Genomic DNA, 15,827 nt, shown 5'->3' with positions numbered 1-15,827 from the left:
TTCCCAGCCTCGGGCTGGAGCAGGTGGCCTCTGGGGCCCTGGGGATGCCACAAAGGGCTCTGTCTGAGGCTGCCAGTGGAAGACACTATAATTGGGCAGTCCCCAAGTGGCCATTGCTCTGGCAGCCGCCCAGCGTGGAACCAGGGAGGACACCACCCTGCCCTGCAGGCAGCTCCCCGGCTTGGGCATGGCCTGGAAGAGCCTGAGTTAGTGTTCCCTGGCTCTGATCCTAGTGACACCAGTGGGCCTCTGTCACTTTCCGGATCACCCCCTCCCCCAGTGCTGTCCCTGCCCCCAACCCCACTCCAGGTCAGAGCTGTTCCTTGTGCTGGGAGGCCCTGCGGTTACGCCCAGGCCCCTGGAGGGAAGGAGCCCGGGAGGAGGGTGGGCAGTGTCTCAGCTCACCCCCGCAACTGACATTTGTGTTGCCAGGTACCCAGAGCTGAGACTCAGGCCCTTGCTGTCCCAAGTGGTAAAACAGATTTGAAAACCCCTTTGAGTGGGATTCCTCCAGACGTGCCACCTGCCCCTGGACCCCCAGCTGGGGGACAGGGCTTTGTATTTGGCTGCCAGAGGACTCAGGTCCCCTGGGAAGGCCTCTGGTGGGGGAAGGGGGGAGACTGACATGTGCCTGAAGCTGGGGCGGCCTCCACGGTTTCCTCCCTGGCTGCCAGGACAGGAGTGCTAAGCAAGGGCCACCCCCGGGAGGTGGCGAAGTAAAGTGGGGTGTGCGGGGGTCAGTAACCCTCTAAGTCATGTCCAAGGGGGCTGAGCCCAGATGCCAGCCTAGATGCCTCCGCTCAAGGCATCCTGCTGAGGCGGGTTTCCAGCCAACGCCACTGTCCCGCTAAGTCACCCACCGCCTGTGACCCCACGGGGGTCTAGAAACCTGCTCCCCGCTGGGTAGGACTGTCTGATGACCGGGAGTCATGAGAAGCAGCCCCGGCTGGCCAGCTGTGACCTCTGCCGGGTCAGCATGTGTTCGGTACCATGTGCCCTGGACTTGTGGTAGCCTCAGGGGCACCTGCCGCTTTTCTGGACCTCGCTTTCTACATCTGGGTGATGGGCCTAGAAGCTGTCTGCCCTGCTCTCCTCCCCTTCCCACTTGCTCCCCACCACTCTGAGCACCCCGTACTCTGAGCCTGCTCCCCACCACTGAGCCCCCCTGCAGCCCCCCTCCAAGCCTGTCCCCCACTCTGAGTCTGCCCTCCTACCACTCCGAGGCTCCCCCACCACTGCAGGCCCACTCTGCCATTTCAAGCCCTCCCCCCCAATCCGAGCCTCCCACCACTCCAAGCTCACCCCCCCTTTGAGCCCCCCCCCCGAGCCTGCCCTCCCACCTCGAGCCCCCTCCCTCCAAGCCTGCCCCTCAGGCCTCAGCCTCTACAGCAGCCCAGCGGCAGGTGAATGCAGGTGAGCGGCGCCCGCAGGTGGAACTAGCCCTTCCCCTGCATCTGCGTCAAGGGAGGACCAGGGGACGCCTCTGGTGGAGGTGACCTCTGACCTGGTCCTAAAGCATGTCCTGGAGAGAAGGTGGCATCTGGTGGAAGGACGACTATGGCCTGGGCTGGGTACACCGAGTGGGCAGCAGTGAGAGTGGGGTAGGCGGGGGGGGTGAGGGCAGAGTGCAGGATGGGCGGCTCGACCTGGGGACGGGGTCGACAGAAAGGGGTGCTCCTGCCACTGGCCTCAGATGGAGGGGGCTTCAGGAAGGGGCGATCGGGGGTGACGGGGCACTGTCAGCGTTTCAGCTCCGCGAGGTCAGGCCTATGGCTGCAAGGTTGACAGCCGATGCCCTCCCAGCATCCAACACTGCACCGGGCACCTAGTTGGTGCCCAGTAAGCACATGTCGGATGGTCAGGTGGCCACTCGTGTGTCTGGGGCCCAGTGAGGCCCTGTCCAGTGATGGCAGAGGTCTCCAGGCTGGTGCTGGCCCCAGGGGAGTAGGTGGGCATAGGGGTGGGCTGGGGCCTGGGCAGCTTCCCAGATCCCCTGACTCAGGTCTTCCTGGTGACTTCACTGCTGGCTGGGAGTGTGGGGAATTTCCAGGTGCTTCTGGCACACTCCCTCCGGAAGGAGCTAGTCCATCACCTTGCAGTCCCCATCTTCCCGGGCCCATCCTGGGTGCCCATTCTGGGTGCCCATCCGGGTGCCCGTCTGCCCACCTCACACCCTGCGGTAGGCTGAAGTGGTGGCTTGGCTGCTCCAGCAGGGTCATCACCCCCTGGGTGGTCCAGCACAGTGTCTGGCATGCCCAGGCTCCCAGGGTCACCTTCCTGGGTCTCAGGCCCAGGAAATAGGGCCAGACCCAGGAAATAGGATGCCTGGGGTGGGGGGGAGGCAGGAGCCCAGGGCTAGCCGGGCGGCCAGGTGTCACGGGAGCACTGGACAGGGAGTCAGCAGCCTCAGGCTTGGTAGGTCAACCTGTCCCCAGTAACTCCTAGCACACAGGGCCTCAGGGCTCATCACATGGGGACCCCAGAGACAGCGGCCCTGGCAGTGCCAGATGGGGGCTGCAGTTAGTCCATATCTGGGGCTGGGGCTGGGCTGAGGGCTGTGAGCTGCGGAGAGCCCCCCTGTCCTCTGTGTCAACCCCACCTGGCTGGCCCTGTGACTGAGCAAGCCTTCACTCCAGGCTGCAGCCCCCCCCCCCGTGGGGGTGGGGGTAGGCGTGGGGGAGAGGGCTTGGATGCCCAGCCCCATGCTCCCTTATTTCCTTTCCAGCAGCTCCAGGAGCCAGGCAGGGTATGCGGTGTGGCGACTCCGTCTGCTGGGGAAGTCCTCCGCGTTGTCTGGCTTCTGCCCCAGGAGTGGGCATTGCAGGGGGCTCCAGCTGCTCCCAGGGTGCTGGCCACCACAGGCATGGTTCCCAGCCCCTCCCAGAGAGGCGCTGAGAGCCAGGGTTTGCAGCCAAGTCTGAGTGTGAGCCCAGAGCGACCCCTGGCTCCCCCTCCCTGCCTTCCTTCCAGGGTGGAGATTCCTGCAGGGGGAGGGGGGGGAGAGCGGCCAGCAGTGGAAGAATGCTGAGGAAACGGGAAGCGGGGAGAAGGGCCCAGGGCCTGGTCCTGCCCTGGGCTCTGATGCCGAACCCCTGCCAGGTGGTTGCGTGGCCTTGGACCGGATTCCGCGCCTCTCCTTCAATTGGGGGCTGGCCGCAGAAGGTGGGGGCCGTGCTCAGGTCCCCAGGCAAGGCCCAGCCAGGGAGGTGTTGCTGAAGGTCTGGCCTCATTAAGCACTCACCACATCAGTCAGGTCCTCACAGCCAGGATGCCCAGGGGTGGAGCAGGCTGCTCCTGAGGTAGTGAGCACCCTGTCCCTCGAGGCATCCATGATAAAACACTTGGCTGAGGAGTCCCTGATCGCCCAGAAATTCCCAGAAGGAAAAGCCCAGGGCAGTGGGCTGCTTAAAAAGCGAGGCGGTTGGGGAGGGGGCGGTTCTGGCTCAGAGGAGCTCCCAGCTGTGGTGGAGCTGAGGGCAGGGCCATAGAGCTGGGGGGACCTGGGTGGGGGGGCCTTGGCTTGGGTTCCTGATCTGCTCTAAGCTACCACATGGCCCCTACAGGCCCCACCTTCATGTATTCCTAGAATGGGGACCCTCCAGGACACCGGCCTAAGTTTTAGTCCTGGGGCCAGGAACTCAGGCCTGCCCTGCAGTCCACACAGAGGTGGCTGCTCACTGCCCACTGCCTGCAGGGGCTCAGCGCCCACACCCACTGCTCAGACCACGTCCCGAGTAGCCAGGGAGGCGGAGGCCTGGCTGACCTGTGAGGAGCCCAGACTCCAGCCTGGCTGTGGGCCAGCCTGGCCTGCCAGCCTCTTCCCACCTGTTCCTCCATCCTGTCAGTCCAGCGTCTGTCTTGAGGCTTCAAGTTGGCAATCCTGGTCACCCAGGCCTGCAAGGCGCCCCTGTGTCCCACTGATCTGGGGCGTCAGGGCAGAGGCTGAGGCCAGAGCTGGGAGCCTCATTCCTGCTCAGGCCTTAGCTCGCTGTGCAGCCCCAGGGAGCATGGCACCGGTGTCCCCTTCTGTCCTCTGGGGAGTGGGGAGAAAGGCCAGGAGAAGGCCTGGGCAAAGTCCAGAGCACAGCAAGGGGGTCAGGAAGTGTGGCCACGGCCTGGCCAGACAGGTATTGACTCTCAGCCTCTGCAGGAGCCTGGCGTGGATGCATCCAGGCTGGAAGGACAGAAGAGAGACCCAGGCAGGCTTTTTGGAGGAGGCTCCAAGCTGGGCCTGGAATTTTGCCCTTTCTGTTGGAGGGAGCAGGGGACCGCTATGGGGGAATGGCAGGTCCACTATGGCCTGAACCCAGGCATGTCATGATGGGCCCTGAATGCCCAGCAGAGGTCTGGACGTTTCTGAGGTCAGGGGTCAATGTCTTAAGGTTCTGATTTCACAGATTTAGCATATGTGGGGGCCGCTCATGGGTGTAGAGGACCCCTTGCTGTCCTTGCCCACCTCCAGTGGCCTCAGCCCTGCCCAGACCCTCTGCTCTCTGCCTGCTTTTGCCCAGCCTACATGCTTTCTCTCCAGGGTGGGGCCCCAGGATGCCAGGCCAGGAGTGCCAGCTCGGTGGGGAGGGAGGGCTGGTGAGTGAGCGAGGGAGCAGGTGGACGCTCTGCTCTCTTCCCCGGGTACACCGCAGGCTGCGAGCTGAGCAGGGCAGTGGCCTGGAAAGCCTGCGGCAAGCCAGAGTCACGGCAGCTCAGGGAGCCAGCCTGCAGACCTGCCTGTGAGCAGGGGCTGTTCTCCCCATTGGACAGATGGGCAAACTGAGGTTCAGAGGGGCCAGTGAGAGTCAGTGGAGGAGCAGAACTCGAACACAGGATCCCAAACCAGAACACTCTCCTTAGAATACAGCTAAGGTCCCTGGCCGGAGTGGCTCAGCGGTTGAGCATCGACCTAGGATCCAGGAGATCGCAGTTCAATTCCTGGTCAGGGCACATGCCTGGGTTGTGGGCTCGACCCCCAGTGGGGGGCGTGCAGGAGGCAGCCGATCAGTGACACTCTCTCATCATTGATGTTTCTATCTCTCTCTCCTTCTTCCTTCCTTTCTCTCTGAAATCAATTAAAAAATATATATATTTTAAAAGGTTTTGCTTAAAAATAAAAAAATGAATACAGCTAAGGTATCTCGATTGTCACCTCAGCCTCTCACTATGCAGATGGGAAACTGAGGCTTGGGTGGGGCAGGGAGGGGCAGAGGGATGGTGTCCTCTTGGGACACCCTGGTCCCTACCCACCACCTCTGATGCCCCCTTCTGGATGTTCTCTAAAGCCTCAGTTTCCTCCTCTGTGGTCGGGCTGGAGAGGCCCATCCTGAGGAGCTGTCTGGGGAGGAGAGGCAGGGTGGGGATGCCACTCAGGACGGTGGTCTTTCTGACCTGCTCCTCCCCGTAAAGTGCAGGCCCTGTGTCTAGGCAGGTGAGGGGACAAGCCAGGTGGCCAGGACGGGCTGGGACCGGGCCTGCCCTCCGCACACACATCCCCACCACCGCCCTGCTGGGCCCGGGTTCTTCTAACCCAGGCTAGTAAAGGGAGAAGCCATTTGCCAAAAGAGGGCTGATGGGTCCCTATTTTCAGATGAGAATATTGAGACTCAGAACAACCTTAGGTGGCCTTCCCGACATCTGGGGATGTCCCCAAGCCCCATGCTCCCCACTGAGCCTTGAACTCCAGCAGGGGAGGGAGACGAGTAAACTTGGGAAGACCAGAGAAAGGACAGGTGACGTGAGTGCCACCAGGCCTTTGGACCAGCTGTGCCCGCCTCTGACCTACTCTGTTCCCTTCTGTCCCGAGAGGAGGGCCGCAGGGACCCATCTGGCACTGTGGGGTGGCTTGGGGGGCCTGCAGAATGACACAGACCTGGAAGACCTCTTATCCCCACTTGCCAGGCAGAGGCACTGAGGCCAGCATCAGCCCCCATGGTTGCTCTGCTGAGCTCCAGCCCAGCCCACCTGGCTGGAAAGTTCTGGGCCAGCCCCTGCTCACCTGACGGAGAGGCTGGCAGGAAGTGGCCTTGGGTGGGCGTGTGGGCCAGGTGCCGCCCTCTCAGGTATTTGCCGAGAACTTCCTGGACAAGTGGACCCAGCCTCGCCTCCCTGGCTGATCACAGATAATTAGAACATTCCTCAAATATTTTGCCGGAGGATGCCCGAGAAGGAAGAATTGCAAAGCTCCCCCGGGCCAGGAGCGTGGGCTGGAGGCGCTCTGGGCAGCTGGGCAGCCGGGCCGGGGCCAGGGCTGGGGGCCTAGAAGGAGGCTGGGGATGTGGCCCAACGTGGCCAGCATGTCCCCATCTCCCAAGGAGCTGGGGTGGGGGTGGGGCTCAAGTCCAAAGCCAACTCAGAGCCAGCTGGGTGCTGGGCAATGTTGGGGATCCCCGACCTGGGGAGCCCACAGCAGGTGAGGGTGGACAGCCCTGCCCTAGTGGTGTTAGGAAAAGCCTGAGGGGTCCACACAGGGTCCTGCCTGGGGCCCTCCAAGGAGGGTCTGTGGGGAAGAGCAGTGAGGCTGAGAGGACACATCAGCCCCGGGCAAATGTGCGGATTCTCAACCCGGAGCAGTGTGGGGTAAGAGGGAGTGGTAAGGGCTGTGCGTGCTTGCGGCCAGTCTTGTGGCTGACACCCATGACCCTGACAGCCCAGCCTGAGGCCACTGTCCTTCTCTGTAGGGAGGAGCTGGGCGTGGGTGGGTGGCCCCAAAGGGCAGAGGGGGCTGGGTGGACTGCCACCTGGGGAGGGTGAAGGCGCAGGCATCCTCCAGTGACCCCCCCTAGCTCCAGGGGGAGGGTCTGTCTGGGGTGTTGAGGTCCAGAGGGTTCAGTCATGTGGTCCAGCTCCAGGAAGAACTGGGATCCTAACCTCCCCCATGGAGTACTGCCCTGGTCCTAGCCTGGGGAACACTCCCAGGCTCCTGTGGTTGGCTCAGGGCAGGGGGACTGGGGTGGTGCTCTGCCCAGAGGAGGGCTCAGAGGGGGCGCTGGGGCCAAGAGGGTTGCCCCCCCCGAGACACTCGATCCTGGTTTGCCTGTTAGGGAATTCACAGGAGAAATGAGAAGCCAGGTGGAGGTGTCTGGCTCTGTGGCCTCCTTGAGACACATGGCCGGCCCCATCTGTGGCCATAGTTCTAAGGCCCTGCGGACAGATCAGATAGCTCCCGGCCTGGGAGGCTCTGTCACATGTCCTGGGCTGGCAGAGACACTTCTCCCTCTGGCTTTTAAACAGAATGACAGGGCTTGTCCCATCACTGGCGATGCTGGGGACCAATGCCCAGTGGATGTTGGAGCAGGGGGGCTGCCCTGAGGAGCCCCGAGGCTGGGCCGTGGTGGGGGTATCTTAGCCAGAGCCCAGAGCTGTTTCCTCCCAGCCTCCAGCAGAGCCTCGGGGAAGAGGACACGGCAGGTGCTGAGAGGAGGGCACTGCCTGTCATAGCCCCACCCACGAAAGGCCCCCTCCAGCCCAGGGTCTCCTGTCCCAGTCCTCCTCATGCCCCAGGAGCCACCGAAAGTAGCCTGCCTCCTTTATTTGGGGTTCACAGAGGCGGAGGGCCTGGTAGGGATGGGCCGGCCCCAGACCAGGCTGGGGACGCCTTTTGATCCCGGGGTGCCTGCGAGCCTGAGTTTGGGCCGCACTCCTGCGAGGGCCCCCCAAGACCGGGCACACACAGACAAGGCCCACAGCAGTGATTTCTCATTCACATTGTATTTCTTAAGCGTATTTTCTTTATTTTAATTTTTGTAAGAAAACTTGGTGTTTTCCTTCTCGCCGGATCCTGTGAGCCCTGTATATTTATTTGTGTACTGAAGTGAAACTTTCAGAGCGTAACTGCAGCAATCTCAGGACAGTCGGATGCATTTTTACCACTGTGAGCACCTGTGTAACCATTACCCAGCTCGGGACAGAGAACATTCCAGAACCCAGCAGGCTCCCGGGCCCTCTCCCAGCAAGTGACTCCCACCCACGGTGACTCTAGTCTGGCTTCTGTCTCGAAGGGGAGTTGCGCCCAGTCTGGAGCGCATGTCCAGTCTGGCTTCTTTTGCTCAGTGTGTCTGGGAGTCACCCGTGTGGATGTGTGTCACCCACTGTGTGAACGTCCCATAGTGTGTCATCCCCCTGGGATGGACACCTGGATGGTGGTGCCAGCTCGTGCAGGACACACGTGCATGTCTTCAGTGATGCAGGGCTCAGTTCCCTTGGGTGTATAGACTCCATCCAGAGCAAGATTTGGGGTCAAGAGCTGATCCAAGAGTGAACCCCCGGGGGGGCACCGTGGTGACGTGGCCGCCCACTGGCTTCAGAATGGCCGGGGTGAGCATCAGTCCCCCCGATGGATGTAGCTGCTCCCTGGTCCCCACAGCGGGAGTGGGTCCTCCGGGCTCAATGAGTGACAGTCGTAATGGTAATGGGCCCCCAGTCTCAGGCCACAACGGCTAATGAGGGCCCCCACCGGTGACCTCTGACCCCAGGCCTTCGCATCACGCCCTCCCAGCGGCCATGTAATATAGCAGGCCCGTTGTTACTCCCATTTCACAGATGTGGAAACTGAGGCACAGGCAGGTTAAGAAACTTGCCTGAGGCCTCACAGCTAAGAGGGGGCAGAGCCGGGTTTCCAGCCGAGCTGGCGGGTACCTGTCCTCATTCCTCACCCTTGCCCCGCAGGGCTGCCAGGTGGGTAGGCTGGTACCTGGCTGATGCCACAGCAGAGGTCCCACCCCGCTGGCCACTTCCGCTCCTGTCTGTCACCTGGCAGTGGTGACCCCCCCTCCCCTCACCGGAACCACCTCATCCCCTGGGGACCGCCCCAGAAGACCCTCCTGGGTGCCCTCCCTGTGGTCCGGCGGCAGCCCCTCCTTGCACGATGCCCTGCTCCCTGCTTGAAGCCAGTGCCAGGCCCTCTGCTGGCTTCCTGCCCTCTGGTCTGAGACCTGAGGCCTTGTCCACAGTCCCCAGGGGACAAGAGCTTCTTGTCTTCAGAGCCCGGAACCCCTTCTCCGTGCTCCCTCCTCCAACCGGCCCCGGCCAGGGGTGAGGGAAATTTCCAGACTTTCAGCTTTGCCCCCTCCTCCTGGCATCTTGCCCAGGTCCCGAGGTCCCTGAACTGGGCAGGGGATGAGCCCCGAGCAGAATTTTCCATGGAAAAAGTCAGCGACTGAAACAGGAGCACCCTCCTGGCCTCTCCGTGGGCACGGGCCGCCCAGAGCGTCCTTGCCAGCGTCCCCGGGCACCTGAGCAGGCAGCTGGGGGCGGGAGGAGCCCAGAGGGTTCTTCCCACTTTGGGGTGAGAGCCGGGCCCCCCGCAGGGCGACTGGATGAGAGAGTCATAGCATGCCCTCACCCAGACTGCCAATTACCCAGGATGCCGCCTGCGTCGCCCGCCTCCCCCCTGCACCGGCTGTCTGGTTATGTGTGTCCCTCCCCACTCCGATGGTTTCCTAATGACGGCCAGGCCGGGCGCCCTTATCAGCTGTCCCCTCCCTTCCAGGCGGAAGGAAGAGTGTGGGCAAGTCCTGGGTGTGGCCGGGCCAGGCCGCCCGGGAGGGCAGTGGTCAGGCTGGCAGGGCACTCGAGGGCTGGGGGGGGATGGGCCTCCGCTCTGGACCTCGAACGCCAGCCACAGGAGTGCCCGCGAGCCTGGGTGAACTGACGAGTGACCTGGAGGATTTTCAAGAGGATGTTCAGCCTGGGAGGGTGGAAACTGTCCTAAGAATGGGAAGTGGTTGTGGTTTCCACTCCACTAGGCCATCCTCAGTGCTTGTAGTGCACCTACTATGTGCTACTATGTGCGGTGCTTGGAGCCACAGCGCCGCGGCCACCTGCCTCTGGAAGCAGAGACCAGGCTCCAGGCCTGGCTGTGTGGCCTCGGGCGGGTCCCCCAGCTTCTCTGAGCTGCAGTCTGCACACCTGTAGCATGGGCATAGTGAGGGTCCCCTCACCAGGAGGGGACTGAGACCTGGCAGAGGCCGAGTTGCCTAAGGTCAGTGCTCAGGACAGGAGCGTTTAATATTGTTGGGGGCAAAATCCCCACATTCTAAGGAAGACAATTCTGAAATTCTTTCTGAATTATCAATCATATCTGATTATTCATGTTCCTGGCACAAAATGCAGTGTGACTCTCTTCTGCAATGCCTGTACCTCACTTGTAATCCAGGCACTGGCTGGGGGGTGGCTGGGGGCTCCCTAATCGTTGGGCCCCCACACCCTGGGGAGACATACGCGAGTACAAGTGGGGTGCCACTGGGCAAGGCCTCTCTTCCCTCAGGCCCACCCGTGGCTGGGGTGTACAGGGAGGGTTTTAAAAAATTGTTGCTAAAAGACATGTAATGTAAAATTGGCCTCTTTCACAATTTTAAAGTGAACAATTCAGTGGCGTTTGAACATTCAAAGTGTTGTGTAACCCCCACCTCTCTCTAGTTCCAGAACTTTTTTCATCGCACCAGGTAGAAATTCCACACGTACGGAGCAGGGGCACCCCATTCCCCTGCCCCCAGCGCCTTCCGTCGGGCCTGCCTTCCGTCTCTGTGGATTTACCTTTGCTGGGCATTTCACATAAACAGAGCCACACAGAATATGGTCTTTTGTGTCCAGCTTCTTTCACTGAGCAAAGTTTTTGAAGTTCATCCAAATGGCATATATCAGTACTTCATTCCTTTTTATGGCTGACTAGTACTCCACTGCATGGACATACCACATTCTGTTCATCCGTTCGTCTATTGATGGGCCTCTCGGTTGTTTCCGCCTTTGGGTTACTGGGAATTGTGCCGCTATGAACTTGTGTGTTTACGTTTTCGTTTGAACACCTGTCTTCATTTCTTTTGGATACATACCAAGGAGCGGAATTGCTGGGTCCTGTGGTCTGCACCATTTTACATCCCAACCAGCAATGGGCGGGGGTTCCCGTGTCACCACATTGTCACCAACACTATTCTCTGTTGTTTGAGCATAGCCACGCCCGCAGGTGCTCGGCGGCCCTCTCGGGGGTTCTGATTCACATTTTCCTGATACGAGTGATTTTTAGAACCTTTCCACCTGTTTGCTGGCCATTGGTGTATCTTCTTTGGAGAAACGTCTATTCAAGTCCTTTGCCCATCTTCAAATGGGACTCTTTTTGTTACTGAGTTGTAGAAGCTCTTTCAAACGTAACCTTTGAGCATTCATTCACTCGTTCACCGATCTATTTCACAAACACTCATGGACAGCGACACGGGGCAGCCCCTGAGGCCCCAGATTCAGCTCAGACTGGACACTAGTGCCTACTGTGCTAGTCCTCAGTGTCAAAGGGTTGGGACCCAGTGGGGCTTGCACTTGGGCCTGGAAGGGAAGGAGCATTTGCCAGACCAAAGAAAGCAGAGAGCGAGGCGCCGCAGGCAGAGGAACTGGCACAAGTAGAGGTGGCAGGGTGCTCAGGAGCCAGATCCCAGGAGACCTCCAGTCCTAGGCAAAGGAGCCTGGGAGCTATGGATGGGCTCTCAGCAGGGGAGTGGCATGGTCAATGCAGATGTTGGCACCAGCGGGGCTGGGGGGCCTGCCTGGAGGCGGAAGACCAGGGCTGCAATGATCTATTTCATCCCCCAGCATCCACCCCAAGTCCCACTGGAGTCTCCCCAGTCAGACCCCGTTTGTCCGCACTCCTGCCCCCCGCAGGGGTTCTCATCCCAGGCAGTGGGGTGTTGCCACCTAGCATGCTGGAAGAATTGGGGAGCAGGGAGCCTGCTTTCAGCATCCAGGATCCAAGTGGGCTCTGAGCGCTGACCTGTGGCCTGGAGGCTGGTGCCCGGCAGGGTTCCCATCCATCTCATTTCCCCGGGTCGGTTTTCTGAGGATCTACAATTACTCTGGGCTGAATTCCCCAGATTCCAGCCGGCTCCCAGCCCCACCCGCCCAGATGCTCTTCCTCCACGCCAGCCTTCCGGTTTCTGCCCATTGTGCCCGTGGGAGACCCAGGGGTGTCTTGGCCAGATTAGCGGGTGGGCTGGGCGGGCTGTGGGGATTGAGTGTCGGTCGGGCATCCTGGTCCCAGCACGTGCTGTGGGCTCTGGCCACACGGGGACTTTCCCAGCTGGCTGTGGGTGCTTGGCCGCCCTGGAAAAACACCGACAGCTTTCTCTCAGGAAAGGGGCGGCGGGCAGCGGGCAGAGGAAGGGCCTGCCCGGGCCGGAGGCCAGGGCTGTGGGCATCAGCTTTGGGGGCCCTCGCAGTTCCCCTACTCGCACCCTCTGGCCCTCACTAAGCCCAGCAGTTGCCCGCAGTCCTGCCGAAGCCGCCCACCTCCCTCCAGCGTGCCGTCCCTTCTCCGGTGCTTAGAACCGACTGGCAGAGTTTCTGCGGAAAACAGTTTGGTGGTTCCCCAAAAAGCTAAACAAACTCCCGTGTGACCCAGCAATTCCACTCCGAGGTCCATGCCCCAAAGAACCGAACACAGGGACTCAGCAAAAGCATGCCCACTCGTGTTCACAGCGGCTCTATTCACAGCGGCCGAAAGGCGGAAGCAGCCCGAGGCCCAGCGGGGAGAAGCAGACGAGCGTGAGAATGCGGTCTCTCGGGGCCGTGGGATCATTCGGCCTTAACAAGGACGGAGGGACAGACAGACACCCGCTCAGCGCGCATGACCCCTGAGGACGGTGCGCGCAGTGAGGGAAGCCAGGCGCCCCGCGCCCGGTGCCCTGCGACCTGTCCCTGTGAGACGCCCGGCGCGGGGACGCCACAGGGACCGAGGCGGCCTCGCGCTTGATGGGGCTGTGGGAGGGGCGGGAGTGCCCGCTGAGGGCGCGGCTGCCAACGCCCTGGACTCCGCGGAGGGGCTGGTTGCAGCGACGTTGTGAACGTGTAAATGCCACGGACTGCACGCTTCGAAACGTCAGACTGCGTGTTAGGTGAACTTCACTTCCTCCGAGAGACCGAGCCTGGTGGGTGCCCTCCCGTTTCGGCCCTGGCTCCCGGAGGGTGCCGGGTGAGTGATTACAGGGCACCCTCAGGGGCTGCTCCGAGGTCCCCATGTGGGAAAGCACCCTGCCCCGGCCCGGCACACAGTAGGTGCTCAGCTCATCTTGGCTCCCGTTTCCCCCTCTGAGGGCACCCGGTCATCTGGAAATGCCACAGCTGTCCCCCAGGTGTGCAGCCTTCCCCCGGCTGTCCTGGCAGTCCGTGTGCTGGTGGTGACCGGGGGACAGATGTCTCCTACCCCCGTTTCATGGACGTGAAAACAGAGGCCCCGAGGAGCACAGTGCCCTCCCGAGTCACACACAGGCTGCAGCCGGAGCCAGGATGCAGTCAGTGGGCTTGGCTTGTGGCCCAGCCCCCCGGGAGCCAGGTCTGCAGTGACGGGGAGCCCCAGTCGGGAGCTGGGGGTTTGCTGCTGTGGGCAGCCGCGTACGGACCCGAGTTGGTGGTTGTCAAACCCCAGTGTCTGTGTAGCTGCTTCAGAGGCATGGGTCTCACATTCTGTGGGACCCTTGATTCGTGGGACTTGTGATTCCATGTCTTGCAGTGTCGTGGCTCTTGCGATCTGGAGGTTGAGAGGGCATGTGGGTGGGTGTCAGTGGAAAGCGGCCCCTTGGGGCCGGGCCTGGCCAGCGGCTCACCTCATCTTGTCCTTTCCCTGTCCGCAGAGCGCTGTCGTCCGTCGTGGCCCTAGGAGCCAACATCATCTGCAACAAGATCCCTGGTTTGGCCCCGCGGCAGCGTGCCATCTGCCAGAGCCGGCCCGATGCCATCATCGTGATTGGGGAGGGGGCGCAGATGGGCCTCAACGAGTGCCAGTACCAGTTCCGCTTTGGGCGCTGGAACTGCTCCGCCCTCGGGGAGAAGACCGTGTTCGGGCAAGAGCTCCGAGTAGGTAAGGGCACCTCTGGGCTCTCAGGGACCCCGCCATCCCAGCTTTGGGTGCCGGGGACCAGGCCGCCTGCTAGCCCCGTGAAGGTCAGGCCAGGCCAGGCGCCCCCTCTGACCAATTTCTTTCCCCACGTCCTTCTCCATGCCTGGCCTGGGTGGGGACCGGGACCCCAGGGGGACCCAGACCTGGCCTGGGCCCCGGGGACACTGCCACGTCGGGGAGGAGGGAAGCTGTGATGGGAGTCAGCCTGTGCGGTGGGTGAGGGTCCTCACTCTGGGCTGTGGGCCGGGGGACGCCGTCCTGTCCTAGACGTGAGCCAGGCAGGCTGTAGGTGGGCAGTGCAGTGCAATGGTTAGAGGCGTGCCCTGCCGCTGAGCCGCTGTGTGTGCCCAGGACCTCCAATCCCCCCTCCCCGTCGCCCTCACTTGCACTGCTGTACCTGGAGATGGGATGACAGCCGCAGATTCCACATGGGGCTGCTGGGGGGCTGGACGCGATGGTGCCCAGCCCGTGGGAGCTGTTGTGTAAATGTCATGGTCCCAAGAGTGAAGGGGTTCCAGGCAGAGGGAACACGTGAGCATGTGTACACGGATGCTGTGGCATGACTTGTGTGGGAACGTGAGAGTCCGGCGGCTGGAGGGCAGGTGGTGGGGTGTGCAGGTGGAGTCCGGCTGGAGGTGGGGTGCTCCTCCAATCCCATGGACAGTCGCAGCTGCTGTAGGACATGAGGCGGGGTGGAAGGATCTCTGCTGGCTGTGCCCCCTGCGCCGTGCATGGTTCCCGGGCCACACACCATGTCTCCATGTCCTTATAGCCCTGGGGAGGCTCCACTGCGCCCATTTTACAGGCAGGGAGACTGAGGCCCAAGAGGGGCTTAGAGGGAACAGTGTGGCTTCCAGTGTCTTACCTGGACTTGAATCCAGCTGTGTGGTCTCATGCCACTCGGGGCTGCTCGGGGCATCAGTTTCCTTATTTGTAAAATGAGCTCTGAGCGAGCAGGCCCTCGGATGGGCCCCGGAGCCTCTCCTAGGGTCTGCGCACGGTTGGTGCTCAGTAAACTGCTGCTGAGTGAGGGTGGGAAGAGTCAGTCACAGAGCCTGCCCCCCAGGCCACTGTGAGGGTCAGAGGGGGAGAGTGGTAACTCGGGAGTGCAGACCCCAGCCTGTAGGCACAGGTGGGCCTCCGAGCCTGTGGGCACAGCATGTCTTTCCGGCCCCTGAGAGCCAAGGAGCCACAGCTGCTGGGACCCGGGCCAGAGCCAGAGCTCTGCAGGGCTTGGAACGCCTGGCATGGGGCTGGGGTGGCGCGGGGGAAAGCCCCCAGGGGCCCCTTTGCGGTGAGCAGCCTGTGGGTGGCACCTGGCTCAGCAGGGAAGGTGGCCCCACCCCTCCCTGGGGCCCCACCACCCAAGTACAGCTCCTCTCTCCAGGTGCCAGCTGGGGAGCTGGGGCTGCCCGCCCATCCAGCACAGTGCCAGGTGCCCACTTGACTGCCTGGCCCCTCACCCTGGAGACTCTGGGCTCCGAGGCAGCTGTGAGCATCCCCACTGCACAGCCGAGGAGGCCGAGGCCCAGGGCCGTTTTGAGGTTGCCTTTGGCCGCAGGGTTTCCACGTGGCTGAGCTGGGTTCAGATCTGGTCTCCTCTGGAAACCCTCGGTGCCTCGCTGTGCAGACAGGCCCAGGGCCCGACAGAGGGCTGGGACCTGGGGCTTTATGTGAGATCACGAGACAGGGTGAGAGGGAGGCTACGCTGAGCCTCTCCTTGGGGTCGGGCCCAGGCAGGGGGCTTTGCAATCAGAGCCCCAGTAAATGCCGGGTCCTACGCACTGGTTAAAGCCTGGAGTGGCGTTGGCCTGCACCAGTGACCTGCCCCCACAGGGGACACTGTCAGTGTCCATCCGGGTCACCTTTGCTGAGCATCATGCCGCCTCCGGGGGCTGTGAGGGTCGTGGCTATCAGCTCACCCTGGTCTTTCTTAGAGACCAGTCCTCAGCCCAAC

At 62.0% G+C, this 15,827-nt stretch overlaps 1 protein-coding gene across 1 annotated transcript in view; it reads left to right on the top strand.

Annotated features, from left to right (window-relative positions):
* Positions 1–15,827, top strand: part of WNT7B (Wnt family member 7B) — a 46,994-nt gene that overhangs the window by 9,480 nt on the left and 21,687 nt on the right. The window contains exon 2 of the mRNA XM_087814028.1: positions 13,605–13,831. Coding sequence (XP_087670154.1) covers positions 13,605–13,831 — 227 coding nt within the window. The remainder of the gene's footprint in view (positions 1–13,604; positions 13,832–15,827) is intronic.

The sequence above is a fragment of the Miniopterus natalensis genome, chromosome 2 (genome assembly GCF_054644295.1).
Source record: "Miniopterus natalensis isolate mMinNat1 chromosome 2, mMinNat1.hap1, whole genome shotgun sequence".
Classification (NCBI taxonomy): Eukaryota; Metazoa; Chordata; class Mammalia; order Chiroptera; family Miniopteridae; genus Miniopterus; species Miniopterus natalensis.
The sequence above is the reverse complement of the archived record's forward strand: the minus strand, read 5'-3'. Positions and strand labels throughout refer to the sequence as shown.